The 16,444-nt window shown below is 34.7% G+C and overlaps 1 protein-coding gene and 1 pseudogene across 1 annotated transcript; both read left to right on the top strand.

Moving 5' to 3' along the window:
- LOC104702874 (wall-associated receptor kinase-like 14) lies at positions 1,223 to 4,269 on the top strand. The gene is made up of 4 exons (XM_010418794.1): positions 1,223 to 1,489; positions 1,794 to 2,549; positions 2,654 to 2,725; positions 2,819 to 4,269. Exons 2-4 carry the CDS (start codon positions 1,820 to 1,822, stop codon positions 4,078 to 4,080), a joined length of 2,064 nt encoding a protein of 687 aa, XP_010417096.1. The 5' UTR covers positions 1,223 to 1,489; positions 1,794 to 1,819; the 3' UTR covers positions 4,081 to 4,269.
- LOC109125499 overlaps positions 15,224 to 16,444 on the top strand; it is a 6,223-nt pseudogene continuing 5,002 nt past the window's right edge.

Here is a 16,444-nt window from a genome sequence, read left to right as displayed (position 1 = left end):
ATTAGAGTCTTAAATATAACTTTTGCCCAACAAAATAAAATAAGAGTCTTAAATATGACCACCAATATACTGTACTAAAGATATTGTTTCACTTAAAAAAAAAAAAATTGTTAAACAAATATTGTTCGTCCATTAATATATTAAGGTGTATATATAGATGAATAACAAAAAAAATGAGTTAAAAATGAATTGAATACCATTAGTTCATTATTCAGTAAAATAAATTGTATCTAATTCATTTCTAACTCAATTTTCTATTTAAAAATTCACAGTTTTTATTATTTATGGTTTGTTTATTTTTTCAAAATTTTAGTTAAATTCTTTTCAGCATTGGTCTAAACAAATTTTTTTTTGGTATGAAAACCATTATAATACAACCATTAAAACAAATAAAGTAATAAAATAATATGTACATAATTTTAATGATGACTTTTAGGGTATTTCTCTTTAATGAATTTGATAAGAGTAGAAATGACCAACCTTTTCAATTGAAACTCTTACAAGCTAACAAATATAATCGTTTACATTTCTGTGTAACCGTAATCAACTATCATCTTTTTTTTTAATAAAAACTCCAAAAAATCATATTTTACTGCTTTCACTAGGAAAATTAATTGAAGTGTTGTTACTTGTTGTTAGAGAGGTTTTGAATTATATATTTCAAAATTCGATAAAACTTACAATATCATTTCTAGAAAAATATCTGTCATAATTTTTTTTGTTAAACTGAATAAATCTCATCATTATAAGAAAAATTAGATATCTTTCCAAAAATGTTATATAATTTGAATTCTTAGCATAAATTTCTCAAATGAGTTTATGTTATAAATTTAAAACGTAGAACAATAATAACCTATAAGATTAAATTTGTATACAGATGACAGATAAATTACAACACTGAATTTACATCATTATCCAATTTTCTTTCCAATCAATATATATATATATATATATATATATATATATATATTTTAAACCAATTTTGGGCTAATTGACCAATAGACCCCAAATAGCAAAAAAAGTATAATTATTCGGTTCAATAAAAGTGTGTATTTCAATAATAAATAATAAAACCAAAACGACTTTTTGAGCATATTGTTATGCTGTCCACTCACACACGCATCAATAAATAAATAAAAATAATAAAGTAAGCTCAAACCCGGTCAAAGATATCCCAAGTTGCTCGTTGACCACTGAAGGGTATATTCGTCATTTCAATTCTCTTCCCACGCATTTTCCCAAGGACTTTTTCGTCTTTTAAAAAAATAGACATCCACCAGGCGCACGTATCTTCTTCTTCCGTCTTTAATTACTCTCCCGTGTGATTGTTATCATTTCGGCGATTAGGTGAACGAAACCACCGGAAAATATATTCCGATCATAACTTCATCGTCGGAGAGAAACTGATATAATTTCGAAGCCCTTCTTTTGTATTTTAGAATAATCGAATCGAAGAAGATGAATAGAAGAAACCTCATAGAACAAGAAGGTATTTTGACTCNTTTTTTTTTTTTTTTTTTTTTTGAAAGTTTAAACTTCGTCGATGATGATCTAAAACCCTAATTAGAGAGTCTATAACATCGGCCATTAATGAGGAATCAGTTTCTCTCTCTCTCTCTCTCTCTCTCTCTCTCTCTGTGTGTATTTATTTTATTGTGTGTACAGTTGGGGAGAGCTTTGAGAGCTTTTAATAGCTTTCAACTAATTCCAACTGGTTTTTTCGAGGTCTTAGGGTTTTAGCTTCACTACAGAATTGAATTGAATCCCATGGGGTCGTTTTAATGTTTTTGCAGGTTGAGATCCGATTATTCAATCAACGATGATGATTTCTTATAGATTGGATTTGATTTTGGTGATCGTAATCGTAATCGGAGGAACCTCCGCTGCTAATTTCACCGAACCTTGTCACGGGAGATGCGGTAAATGGAGTCTGCCTTATCCTTTTGGGTTTACTCCTGGTTGTGGCATCAAATTCAATTGCTCTGCGGCGGGGAACGCGGAGATCGGAGGCTTCTCCGTTCAGAACGTGACGGAGGACAGTATATTCGTCAGCCTCCCACACAATTGTACTCGGAAGATCGAAGATATGAATCCGCTATTCAGCGAGCATTTCGCACCGACGGTGTATAACAGTTTCTTGATGGAGGATTGCAACAAGACAACCGACGGATGCTCCATCAAGCAGAAGTTTTTGGAGGATGTGCTGAAACTGGAAAGCTGTGATTCCACTGGAAACATTAGCTGTTTTTCTTTAGATAGTAACTCGAGTTCGAAAAAAAAGTTTTTCGGTATGAATGAACTGAGGAACAGTACTTGTACTTTGTTGTTCTCTTCCATAGCTTTCGAGTCTGTAGGTTTGAATGCGGGTATAGCGCTTGAGTTTGAGCGAGTTAGGTTAGGTTGGTGGCTTAACGGACACTGCAAAACCAATCCTTGCGCTGAAAACGCCAATTGTACTCACGTTGACACTCCTGATGGAAAGGATGGATACCGGTGCTCGTGTCTCGAGGGTTACCACGGAGATGGATATAACAATCTTTGCCAGAGAGGTTAGTTTAATCTATAGTCTCATTTTGTATCGGAGGCTAACTAGTAAGAACACAAAGCTTTATTTTTTTTTTTTGCTAACTGGTTTCTTCTATACTCTTTGCAGTACTACCGGACTGCCGCGGTTCAAAGCTCGTCTGGAGACATTGTAGATCGAATCTTTTTACTATTGTAGGAGGTAACTGTTGCTTTTAAGTGTTTGTGACATTTTTACGTTTTGTAGTACTTTACGGAAGTTTGACTAGGTTTATTATTCATTTGCTATATTTAGGAACTATTGGTGGAGCATCTTTGCTAGCTGGCTTGGCACTTTTGTTCTTTTGTAAGCGGAGACGGTCTACTCCCTTGAGAAGCCATTTGAGCGCCAAGCGTCTTTTGTCTGAAGCTGCAGGTAACTCAAGTGTTGCTTTTTTCCCTTACAAGGAAATCGAGAAAGCCACAGATGGGTTCTCTGAAAAGCAGAAGCTAGGAATAGGTGCATATGGTACGGTCTATAGAGGAAAGCTCCAAAATGATGAATGGGTTGCTATCAAAAGACTCAGACACAGAGATTCAGAAAGTCTTGACCAAGTCATGAATGAGATCAAGCTTCTTTCCTCGGTGAGTCATCCGAATCTTGTCCGTCTCTTAGGATGCTGTATAGAGCAAGGCGATCCGGTTCTCGTTTATGAGTACATGCCAAATGGAACTCTATCGGAACATTTACAAAGAGATAGAGGGACTGGTCTTCCATGGACCCTGCGCCTCACTGTTGCCACTCAAACAGCTAAAGCTATCGCTTATCTCCACTCTGAAATGAATCCACCGATTTATCACCGTGACATCAAATCTACCAATATCCTTCTTGATTATGATTTCAACTCCAAAGTTGCGGATTTCGGACTCTCTAGACTGGGAATGACTGAAACTTCCCACATATCAACGGCTCCTCAAGGGACTCCTGGTTATCTTGACCCGCAGTATCATCAATGCTTCCATCTTTCTGATAAGAGCGACGTCTACAGCTTTGGTGTAGTCCTTGCCGAGATTATAACAGGATTGAAAGTTGTTGATTTCACTCGTCCACATACTGAAATCAACCTAGCAGCTCTCGCTGTTGACAAAATCGGATCAGGTTGTATCGATGAGATTATAGACCCGATTCTTGACCTGGAGCTCGACGCATGGACTCTCTCATCGATACACACCGTGGCTGAGCTCACATTTCGATGCTTGGCTTTCCACAGCGACATGAGGCCGACTATGACTGAAGTAGCAGACGAGCTTGAACAGATACGACTTAGCGGTTGGATCCCAAATATGAGTTTGGATTCACCGAACGGTTCTCTCCGGTCATCTGATCAGGGAAGCGAAAGATCGACTAAAAAACCATCAACAGGAAGTAGAAGAGTCATTATCCCTCAGAAACAACCCGAATCCCTAGCTTCCGTCGAAGAGATTAACGGTAGCTCACCTGTGTCAGTTCAAGATCCTTGGTTAAGTGCACAGAGCTCACCTTCGACAAATACATTACTGGGTAACATTCCCAGGTGATAATGAGATCTTGAAACACTTTTACCACACTTTTCTTGTTTATAAAAATATAAGTCCCTCTACGTGTAGCTTTTACATCATTCAGTGTTCATAATGTTAAGTAGAGATATTAACAATGAAGAAAACAGGTTTATGCATGAGTTATATAATGCTAACGATCTTGAAACAAGATCTTTCATTCAGGTATTATGTAAAAGTCTTCTGATCTAAGGTATCTTACATTCCGCTACCGTAAACAAATTAGTGGTTATATTATAATGATGATTTTGGTTGACTTAAGAAACAGATTAATTTGATTCAAAATTGTTCTGATTGAATTTGAGATAGGATTTGAACGCGTTTTTAGCTATTAGTGTCTTAATGAGTTGCTAACTAACACGGAAACTACATGTAAATCCATTCATTTTTTTCTTCTTTTTATAATGTCTCAATTATAAATGAACTTGTCCCTAAAACAAGAAAGTTTATAGCATGAATTAGTTAGCCAACCACCATTATTAGTCTACACCTATGTGGAGTAGGAATCAACTACAAAAAAAGAAGGAAAAAAAAAAAAAAAAAAGGATTTTGATATTATCGTTATTTGTCCTTTTAAGTCATTATAGTAGAGTCGATTTGGCCTTAGAGTCAACAAATTTGACCAAAAACGTAATGTTACTAGTCTTATTCCATAAACTTTACTCATCAAAAACATTCCCGGAAATTAGGAATAAAAATGACCTAGCTTATATAGAAACATGTGATAACATATGTTATTGACCGACTATTATATTTATATTATTATATAGCAAGATTGTAAGTTTATAACACCTTAATTCGAAATTGAGATTTAATCGGTATTTTTCTCACTAGAATTAATCGGTATTCTTGTGACAGCTTGTCCTGTGGAAAAATTGTTAAAAGGTAAAAAACAAAGTTCGAGGAACGCTTGGCACACCAATAACCTACTGGTGGATTGGGATATCCACAGTGATGGATTAGGATCGATGCCCTGCATGACCAGTTTAGGGTCCGTTAGGACAACTAACGGGGGCTAGCAGGGTCCATAAACGATCCATTTGAGCAGCTAGCAGGGGTTAATGGGGTCTGCTGGACGGGTTGTCACAATTACTAATAGAGATCTAATGTTGACAAAGTTAGATTTTTTTTTTTTTTTGTGGTAAATAGAATTTGAAAACTAAAACTAATATCTGATGAATATTAAAAACTGGTATTCTTACCATTTAAAAACGTGAATTAGTGTGTGTTCATATTCATATTATTATTGGACCGACCCAATTTTTAAATCTCTTGCTCATAATCTTCATCGGTTGGTTCCCAATTTCTTTTTTTTTCTGCTGTGAGCTCAATTTTTGTTTCTTTCCATCGCTAACTGTTTTATTGTTGTAATGTAACAAACACAACACAACTGAACGTCATGCAGCATTGGATGTTGGGCATCGAAGTCGGAAATATATCAGTATGACAATTTACTTACTACATCCTGTATGCATTGAAGCCTAACAAAGTAAGTAGAAATTACTCTTCCGTTTAGATTACTATACCTGCCGATTTAAACTTTGTAAACCTTTTTTTTTGTACTCACTTAAATTTTGTTTAATCTTGTAATGAGATATTTATTGTGACTAGTCAATACCAATTGTTTGAGACTTAACTCTTAGAATTTCCATTAAATAAAAATAAGAAGTTTTTTTTTTGGGGCAATATAAAAATAAGAAATTTGTTGATAACTTGTAAAGAAACTAAAGTAACTCAAAAAGTGGCAATAATTGCATTATTTGTACCGTATGATGATTTATCTTATGGATATAGATAGGTACCCGATTTTATTATTAGGTACAATTTCTTAAAAATATTAGATATCGTTTATCAATCCATCACGGCACCAAAAAGTCTATATTCCACTATCATTTCGCTGAGGTAACTTTTTTTGCTGACATTTATCAAAATCTTTTTAGAAAACAGTAATAATTAAACATCATATTGGCCCAAAAGCTACAATAAATATTCTCTATCGATCAATATATATATATATATATATTGCTTAAGAAACATTAGAAATAATATTCGCAGGCAACTAAACAATATTTAGTTGATGTAAGTATCACTATGTATATTAAATAGTACGTTGGCTAAAAACACTACTTCTTCTACTTCATAAAAAGTGTTATTACATACTTTTTATTTTTGTCGTTTAAAGTTTTGTTATTGAAAGTATATATTTTTTTTATGTTATTGAAAATTGTTGTGGTATTCATACACAAAGCAACTAAGAAAAGGACTGACAGTTCGCCCAAATCGATATTCTCTCTGGCAAAACCACTGATGAAATTCTTCCGGGCGGCGTCGAGACCGATCGGCATCGCTGTGCTCTGGTTCCGTAAGATCCGTCTTCTCCTCTATTCGCAAAACTCTGTTAAGGTCCCTTTTGTTTTCACCGGAGTCTACCTGAGAGTTCAGATCTCAACTCCGACGATGCGTAAGCTTCAGCTCCTTCCCTTCCTTCCTCCACCTCCGGCTACTTCCCTCGGTTACTTTGTTTCTCTGACCTTTCAACCGCTCCCGCAAACCCTTGACCGCCCCGGTAACCTTGATTTATTTTCCTTGATCTGGCTCATCCCGCATCCCACTGCAACAACTCACCGCTCCTCGGATCTCCATCCACTCTCCAAGTGTTTTACTTGGATGCAGCTGGACGGGAGCTCTGTTTGGATGTCGAAGCCAGAGAAGATCTTGACATCGATTTCAAATCTCCGGCGCTCTCTGTTTCCCCGCTTGTTACCTCTCTGGCCCAGGTTTGCTCTCCATTCATATCTCGTTCGCCTGGTAGATAGTTTACTTTGGTTAAACTATGACACTCCCCTGAACTGGTACCTAATCCGACCCCTTTCTGATAATGTTATATCACGATCAAACCTGTTAGTATCGATGTTTTCTGCTTGGTCAAGTCGAGTTAACCTCGTTAGCAGAATACTTGATCTTTCTAGAATGGTTGTGAATCCTTTGTGTCGAGACCAGTGTGTATCCGGGTTTGGTCTGAACTCTACTCTTACCCACCCTAAGCAATCCTTGTTTAGTTTATTGGTTTCTTTAGTCTCAAGACTGCTTTTGAACCTTAAACCACCAGTGTTGCTAGAATGGCATAGGAGCCTTTTGTAAACCATGTTAATCGGTTACCCTATGGATGATCCCGTTTATGGAGATTGCTTGGTGAAGCTTGGCATTATGATCCCACCTCTATGGAGTGGGGGTTACCAAGGCTTTACCAACTCCATACCCATACCTCACCGAATTTCACAGATCTTTCAATCGCATTTTAACCACTTTCTGAAGTCCCTGCATATAATCTTGAAGCCTAGTGGTATTATGACCCTCTCTCCAAGGAGGATTGGTTACCACAACCTCTTCAAAACTTGTTTTATCAACCTTGGACCAGAAACTACATCTGTAGCAACCGGTTATCAGAGCCTCAGCTCGACCCTTTGGCATCATAGTTGTGCCATTCTCATCTCTGCCAAGTCTTCGAAGATTCAAGACAATGACTTTCTACTCCTTTGACTTGTTCATGGAGTCTGCATCGATTTGCCTTGACCTCACAGGTTCCATGCTGTTTCCTAGCATGTGGTTTATAGCTCTCAAGCTCTTAATATCGAATGCTCCTATCTATCCTTGTACTTTTATTGATCTATGCTTTGGTTTATCTTATCCTTTGATGTACTTTAAATCATCATTACCTTGTATGTTACTCTCTATTTAATGGAATGGTAACACCTCTTTTGATCAAAAAAAAAAGAAAAAAAAAATCATACACAAAAGCAAGGAAACCTAAACCGATGGACGTAAAAAAGTTTTGTCAACACAATCGAAGATAAACGTGATTTTCCCAAATATACCTTATGTAAGGGCAATAATAGACATTAGAAACACAAAGTAAAAAAATATTAAACCAAAATGAAAATAACACAATCTTAAACTAAGAACAAGAGAAAACAAACCTTAAGAATTACAGTAATACATTGCTAATCTTATTTATAAAAGATGAGTACGGACAACCCAAAAATTACATCTCCCTTGTCGAACCAATCTTTCAAAACCAAAAAACAAAAACTTTACCAAAAAGAAAGATCACTAAATGTACCTCAAACATGCTTCCGGATATGAGGACGAAAACTGATGTGCCTAACTACACTAGCTCTAGATAGTCTATTTACTAATCCCTTGAAGTTATTAAAGAATTAAGTGAAAATATTACTATTTTCTTTTAAATAATGATGCCAAATCGGTTCCATTTTGAAATTGATTTTCATGCTTCTTTCTTAAATTTGATTTATTTTGATCTTTTATACGAAAATAGAGCCCAATAAATCCTACCTAACCTACTACACCTTTGAACGGTACCTACATTTATAAGACTTTTCTCTGTGTTTCTTTTTATAATCTTCTCATAAACTTTAAGAAATTATTAGATATATTTTTTACTCGAGTTAGATATTTAATTTATATGCTTTTTATACACGCCCTTACTTTTGTGGATCCTATCAAAGATTATATTTGCACACAATCAAATCATTTTGAGTTGTGTGTAACTTTAGATTTTTTTTATTAACATTTTTTAACTTTTTCTGGATGTTGATTCTTCATTATTGCCGGTATACATGTAATACCTAATCATTTACCATTTATCATAATCCGAGGTAATGATGTATGCAAGATATTTTCTTATACAAGATATGTATGCAAATATCTACTTTTAGCTTTGTAACTCAGTTAACTAATTGAAATCAACGTACTGGCCATTATTAGTCTAACTAAGTGCATAATTCTAACTCTAGTTGTACACGTCAAGAAAAAATATGGAAGATGCGACATAAAGTAATGTAGATCTCTATATATAATTAAGCGCGTAGTTAAGCCTAAGAGTACTATTGAATATATATAATTTCTTATTTATTTTTGGTAATAAAAACATCATGTAAATTTTGCAAGCGCAAGTTAACAGTGGAAATATAAACTATGAAAGGACAACAATTATTGAGAGACATAACCACAATGGCACAATCTACTATTTAGTATTTACAGTATGAGAAAACAGCATGACTATAACCTCATTAGGTCTCGACAACCTTTGGTTAATGGAACAACGTAGGCAAGAGAAAAGGAGAAATAGAAATGATCAAGATTAAATAAATTCGAAATTGTCAGGTCTTGATAGAGTGGCCAACACCGGGGCTGTGACCTGGTTCAGTAGGCCGGAAAGCATCAACACCATAAATATCATTGCTCCTCCTCGTCTTGATGCTTCGTTGAAGATTATCTGATTCATTGAGAGTGTCCTTGTGATGACGATGATGATGATGGTGATGGTGATGGCATGAATAATCTTCTGGATGATGACACATCAAACGACTACCCTGCGCCTCGTTGATGAGTACGCAGAAAATTAGAATACTAAGGAAAAGGTAAATTACACGACGGGTCTTTGCCATATCCAGACTAGAAATATATATAAAAATATAATACATGTTTTTGTTTACTTAGGTTTAAAAGTCTTTGATCGTGAGTAGTGAGTAATATAGATGTATTATGAAAGGTTTAAAATAATGATCATTTAAGAGTTTTGAGATTGAATCTGCGGCTATTTAAAGACAAAGTGGACTTTAAATGATTGACTCCGATGTTCCTAAGTTATTGATGGAAAACGACCGTACCCTTTACTGTTCGTGGAGCATGCAAGACCCCATATATGATTATTATTGTAATCTAGGACTTATATATTTATTGTATGCATAAATATTTTATTCTCGTACCATTAAACTTTGGAACATTTTTGTTAATTAGTACATTATTTTATTTGAATGACATATTGTTCTAAGTTATTCGATGTGAATCTATATGTGGGTTTAAGCAGAGTATTTGATGCCCATGTTTATATATTGAAAATATACAAAATTAAACTATCTTCTTCACCGTAGAATTTTGCATGACGATAACAAAACATGCCAAAGCCTTTCTAAAAGCTTTCGGTAGAAATTATAACTGCAATAAAATTGTGTAGTAAATGTATGTCCAAGAAGATCAAGCTTTGTATAGAAAAAAATTGGGGTCTATTAGACTAAAGTTTTTACTAGTATTAAGTTAATAATACTGCTAACCAGTACTCAAAGCTACTTGCCCATTCTATAATGTAGCGAGTTTTCCAAACATCGGTGATGGGGAAAAGACTAATTCAGCCTACTCTGATCCCGACTTGAAGAGATCAAAGTCCTAAAATCTGAAATGTTTTGAAAAACAAATACGGGGCAAAAAAAATGAAAAGGGGCAATTTTTAGGTGTGTAGCCCAATTTAGATAGTCTCTTTATACCTTTATTTAGTGATTCTAAAGATGATCAGTTAACTTTGATCTCTTTAACCTTAACTCTAAATTCTTAACTATTATCATTGGCTTAATCTTTGGTAACGGAGCGAATGTATATGGGGAAAGTTCAGACGAAAAAGAGGTAGGAGGCAATTCGGACGAAAAAGAGGACGGACGAGAATGTATTTTCTCTTTGTTGTATATTGTTAGCTAGAGCTACAGAGGTTAAATCAATCTTATTAAGATATATAATTTTCTTAAAATATATATAGTGGAAGCCAGCGTAGATCTCTCATGCAATGAAAGACATGGATCGGTAAATTAAGTTATTGTAATTTGTTCTCTGTTGGTTTTTTCTCTTTAATCGATGCCAAACGTAACGTATTATCTTTTGATACGCTTATATACGTTAGTACAGTACAGTACCGGTTAAATTATTGATACGGAACAGTAAACTCACACACACACTTAATATGTGACAAAAAAAAAGTATACGAAACGATATATACGTAGGAATATGATACAAAGTAGTGAAATATTGTTTTTAGAAAGGATGAGACATAAACATGTGAAAAACTGAAAAGGAGTGGTGGTTTTGCGGGAAAAAAGAGGTTGTAGTGGCTTAAGATGCACACTCTATGTTACTATCGAGTGTTTTATATATATATTATTATTTATGATATTAATTGATGGTTAATATTGATGTTCAGACTCGCCGCAATGAAATGAAATGTTCGATATTCAGGGAAAGTTGTAAGCATTTGCATGTTAGTTTGGCCTCCCTGTCTAATATTCTCTCTTTTTTGTTTCCTTCTTTTGCTAAACTAATTCTCCCAAATTATTTGAGTTTTTTAAATTTCAATAATAATAATGAGACTTATTAGACGAATTAGTTTCTCATATATACTATTTGAATAGTGTTTACTTTCTTTGAAGTGAAATGTTATAAATAATGTCAAACTTTAACGAATATGAGAAATGATCCCTGTCTAATGAGAAAGCTCGTATTTAATTAGCACAAACGATAGAGATATACATGAAAATCAAATGTAGTCTAAATCTCTTTAATTACACATATCGCATACCACAATCCTAATACTTACCCTTAAATTGGATTATTGTTTAAATATTACAAAGTTGATACCAAGTCAGATTATGAACGATGGAAGTGAGACCTTCTTGATTAGGATCACGGCTAGCATGAAACTTACTTTCAATATTTTTTATTTCTTTGTTGAAAACGAGACTAGGAAAAATATGAATGGCATTTTGATTGTCACAAAACAGACATATCAATTTGCTTCGAGGTACTGCAGAAACCAAAAAAAAAAAAAAAAATGTTGTTTCATCCATTTAAATTCTCATGTACCCACAGCTAGTATCGTGCGGACACTTTGCTGCGGCAGAAGAATATGACATCGGGCATGTTCGTTTCATCGCCGCAAGTATCTGCGGTTGCGGTAGCCGCAGCTATTATTGTTCGTTTGGTTGTCGCAGGTATCTGCGACGTGACTCTGCAGCAAACACATCTTCACATTTTAAACATTGATTAGATGCAGTGATTAAAAATGTTGTGTTTACTGCTGCCGCAGCCGCAGCTGTCTACGTCAATGAAACGAACATACCCGTCGTTTGTTTCTTTGTCTTCTATCCAGGAAAAATACCAAATTTTGAGGAGCCATTTTGTTAACAGCCACAGTCCAATCCAACACGCACAATAAATGGATAAACAACTATGGTAATTAGATTATAATAGGATCGTTTTTACATTGAAAACTCTTTAAGAATGATGACACAAGTCACAACACACAAAACAAAACAATGTTACTCGAACTCAGGGGGGTTGGAGAAATTCAAACCGGTTTTCAAGGACTCTAGGGTCTTGAGCATAAAAAGCTTTTGGATCACCCTGAATTATCAAAAAGAAAAAAGAAAAAAAATTACAATACACAGCCTTCTAGACTTCTAGTGTGCTTCTTCGGATCTGCATCTTTATCTTTCTATTACTATTGCATGGGCTTTAAGGTTTGTTTTGTTTATTTATTTTTTACCACATTTTGTGTATAACCTCCAAAATTAATTGAAAAAATGTTAATCAATAATTACGCAATCTCTAATTTAGTTTTTTTTGTGTGGTAAATAAATCAATGCATATTAAAATTTGGAGAAGACAAATGATTGTACAATACTTTTAACTCTAATTTAAAAACATATAACTTTGAGTTGCATGTTTTGTCATATCTAATCCACTAACTAAATTGGAGACAATATTTTCACTGTATATCATCAACGCCAAGGAGTGTATCACCTTTGTCCAAAGTTTGAAGAGCCTCGGCATTATGACCTCAATTCCAAGAAAACGTGGTTACCGACAACCTCTTAAGCAAACTCTACCCGACATGAAACCCACAACCACCCTCTTCTTTGTCGATGACCATCCGTCGAGATCAGAGGCGGAGGCAGTAAGGAGGGAGGGGGCAGCTGACCCCATTATTTATTTTTATTTTTTATGTGTTTTTAGTTAGAAATAACATAATGACCCCTCTAAATTTTAGATTTTGACCCACTAAATTTAAAATTTACATTCTGACCCCTGTAAATTTTGAATTTTGATCTTATTAAAACAAAATTTTTCATTTTGATCCTCCAAAAACTTTGGGTTTTCACCACATTAAACTAACAAAAAATCAATCTAACCTCTAAAATTTTCTATTTTTAATCAATTAAAAAAAATTCTTTTGACCCCCTTAAGACTCGACTCTGGCTCCGCCACTGGTCGAGATTCTTGGCTATGGAACCCTTCTTAACGTCCCAATGTCTATTGTTAAGGATAATTCATCATGTTCCTCCTATGACCGTGAATGTGGTTTCAACACCCTCTGGATCGGCTTGTGGTTTGGTGCCTTTTAGCCCATGTCTACAGTTTCTATTGGTTTTGTTGCCGATATCTCTATCTCTTTTATCTGCTTTAACCTATGTTTGTAGTTTCTTTGATTCACGCCTGGTGTTGGCTACACCTACCTCTAAAATCTGTAACATCTATCTTTGAATGAATGAATAGCCGAGTCTGGTTTGCCAAAAAAAAAAGGGAAGATGTTACAATTGACAAAAATATGACTCACTCATTGCATGAGTTTAGTAATATATTATGTTTTATTAGTATTTTATTTCAAATATTTAAGTGTTATTTAATTTGATTTAAAAATATATATTTTATTAGAAAGTTGTAAAAAAATTAAACTTTGGTATTTTTTTTATTTAACCCGTTATAAAAACTATTCTTATAATATTATAATTTTTATCAAGTAAAATAACTCTTACAACTAATTATTTTTTAAAATATATTTTATTTGTTTTAAGAAATTAAAGAAACTTTAACGTCGTAAAATATTATTTGACGATGTTCAATAATTTAATATTAGTATTGTTGACAAAATGATGATTTAATATGTGATGTAACACACAGTTATTTTAATTTTTATTATTATTGTCCATCTAAACTCATCTATATATATAAACCGTTAGTGATAGTTTTTATTTTTCTGTAAAAAAAAATATTTATAATATTTTAAACTCTTAAAAGTTGAAATTTTATTATATTCAAGATAATTAAACGGGTATAACTAAAGAATTAAATCATTCGGATAAGCTGGGTGTTAGTTGACAAAAAAAAAGTTGGGTGTTATTGGATTCTAATTTATAAAGATTTTTGAAGATTTTAACAAAATCATTAAAAATAAAAAAGTGAAAGATTGTTAAAGATTGCTAGAGAGTTTTGTTGATTATTTTTCTAAACCTTGTAAAGTGCTTCATGACATTTTTGTGACATTTTCCATGACTTTATTTTGTAAAGAAAGTGTCTAAAATCATGAACCAATAACATAATAATTGAACTCATTAACAATCCTAGATTTTTTTGTTTTAATTGAATAACACAAAACTTTTAATAATGACTTTATAAAAGTCTGAATCCAATAACCCAAATTTGTTAAGATTTTAAATGACTTTTTACAAATCACAAACTAATAACACTAAATTTTAACAGAGTTTAACAAAATTTTGATCTAATAACAACAGATTCTACATAACATTTAAAATATTTAAAACTCTATTCAAATTTCAAACCAATAACCCCCACTAAGTTGCGTCAAACAAAAACCTATCTTCCACAACTCAAGAGTGTTATAAGCAATTATTCTAAAGAGAAACAGATTGTACTTAAGTGGGTTTATATAATTTTTACTTGTTTTACCTGAAATCCATTTATATCCCTTTTGCTCTAACGAGTAACAGATTTGAAATCTAAATCTGATCACAGATGCGCATTCTATATTTTTGGTTTCACGTTCTTTTTACCACAGTTGATAATAAGTTAATGAATTTGCGTCTCCTTTATTAGCAGAACTGATATAAACTGCATATGTATGTATAGTAGGAAAGTGGTTGGCTCATTCAATTTCAACTTTCACAAGTCATTTAAATTATATGGGAATTATTTTATTGGCTATATTTCAATTCAAAACTGTCACACCACACTTGTGTCGGGACTATTTTTAGTTGGGGATATGATAATAACTAATTTCGGTTTACGAATTTTTAATGATAGAAGAGAGACGAGAGTGGTAAGTAAGATGTGTGGTAGAGAGAGTGAGTGAGTTCGTGGAGTGAATAAGCTGTTTGAATACATTTTGTTGACACTTATATAAATCTACTTGGTATGTCAAACTCTGTAAAAACAGCATTCACGTCTTCTTAAACAATTGTTATCACATACACATAGTTGAAAGATGGATATGGAATCTTCTTCACCTTCAAATCCAATTCATGTGATGCTCGTCTCATTCATAGGACAAGGCAGCGTCAGTCCTCTTCTTCGTCTTGGCAAGCTGATCGACCACTCGTCACCTTCGCCGTTCCGGAGTTTTCATTGAGTAAAATGAGACAATGTTTGTACCGGGGATTACACAGTTTAAACAAATAAGATTTAGTGGGAAAGAGCGAGCAAGTTCTTTATTAATCGGGGAAAACGTGAGATCGTCACTTAAACAAGTCGTATTAGAGCTTGTTAGTCCACAGACGAACTAGTAAGCTTAAAATGACGAACTGAAAACAAGACGAGTTATACGAAAGATAATAGCAGTTTTCGATGCAAAGTATTGCTCTGTGGGTATTGTCCGCGGGTCAGGATCCTTTTTCCAATAGATGTCTCGAGCTATTTATTAGCGAATGTAGAGTTAGGGCATTCTAGGGTTTTCTGTGTGAAATCCCGAGATTGTCCTCCGAGGTTGGCCCATTTCCTTCTATCTCTGGTGAGTCTTTGTTGGGCCGAGTTGGCATATGGGGCAAAGCCCATATCCAACAATAGTCCCCCCCTTAGTCCGGCGAGCGAGGTATTTCTGCGGTCGGCGGGCATACTTTGAGTCTTAATATATGCCTGCTCGGCGTTAGGCGTTCCAGACTGCTTCAAGAAGATCTAACTTTGTGCGGTGATGGTTAAAGCGATATTTTTTGTTGAGCTCGGAGCTCGTTCTGATGTTGTATGCGTTGAGTGTGTTGTTCTGGAGCGCGAAGCTTGTATGAATGTTATGTGTCTTGAGCATGTCTTTGCGGAGCGTGGCGCCAGGCGCGTGGAGTGTTGAGCGTGGATCTCATCTAGATGTTATGCGCCTTGAGCACGTTTTTACAGTGTAGTGCTTGATAATGGATCTGCAATGGTTGAGGACGGAGTTGCTGCACATAGTTGGTAACCAAGGATCAAAGAAATTGAGCGAGGTCGGCGAGCTTGAGATTGAGGTCGGCGAGCTTGAGATTGAGGTCGGCGAATGAGTTTGAGGTCTCCGAGATTGAGATCAGCGAGCGAGAGAGTGAGATTGAGGTCGCCACCGAGAGTGAGATTGAGTTCGGCGCCGAGAGTGAGATTGAGGTCGGCGAGAGTGAGATCGTCATCGTCGAGGTTGAGGTTGAGATCGGCGAGTGAGATTGAGGTCGCCACCGAGAGTGAGATTGAG

The sequence above is a fragment of the Camelina sativa genome, chromosome 7 (assembly GCF_000633955.1).
Source record: "Camelina sativa cultivar DH55 chromosome 7, Cs, whole genome shotgun sequence".
Taxonomy (NCBI): domain Eukaryota; kingdom Viridiplantae; phylum Streptophyta; class Magnoliopsida; order Brassicales; family Brassicaceae; genus Camelina; species Camelina sativa.
Note: the sequence above shows the minus strand (reverse complement) of the source record. Positions and strands in the feature narration are given on the sequence as shown.

What these genes read in the sequence shown, in the direction of transcription:
- LOC104702874 (XM_010418794.1), top strand. Translation starts at nt 1,820, where the DNA reads ATGATGATTTCTTATAGATTGGATTTGATTTTGGTGATCGTAATCGTA. An exon ending in TAACAATCTTTGCCAGAGAG is followed by an intron (nt 2,550 to 2,653) that starts GTTAGTTTAATC and finishes TACTCTTTGCAG; the next exon opens with TACTACCGGACTGCCGCGGT. An exon ending in TCTTTTTACTATTGTAGGAG is followed by an intron (nt 2,726 to 2,818) that starts GTAACTGTTGCT and finishes TGCTATATTTAG; the next exon opens with GAACTATTGGTGGAGCATCT.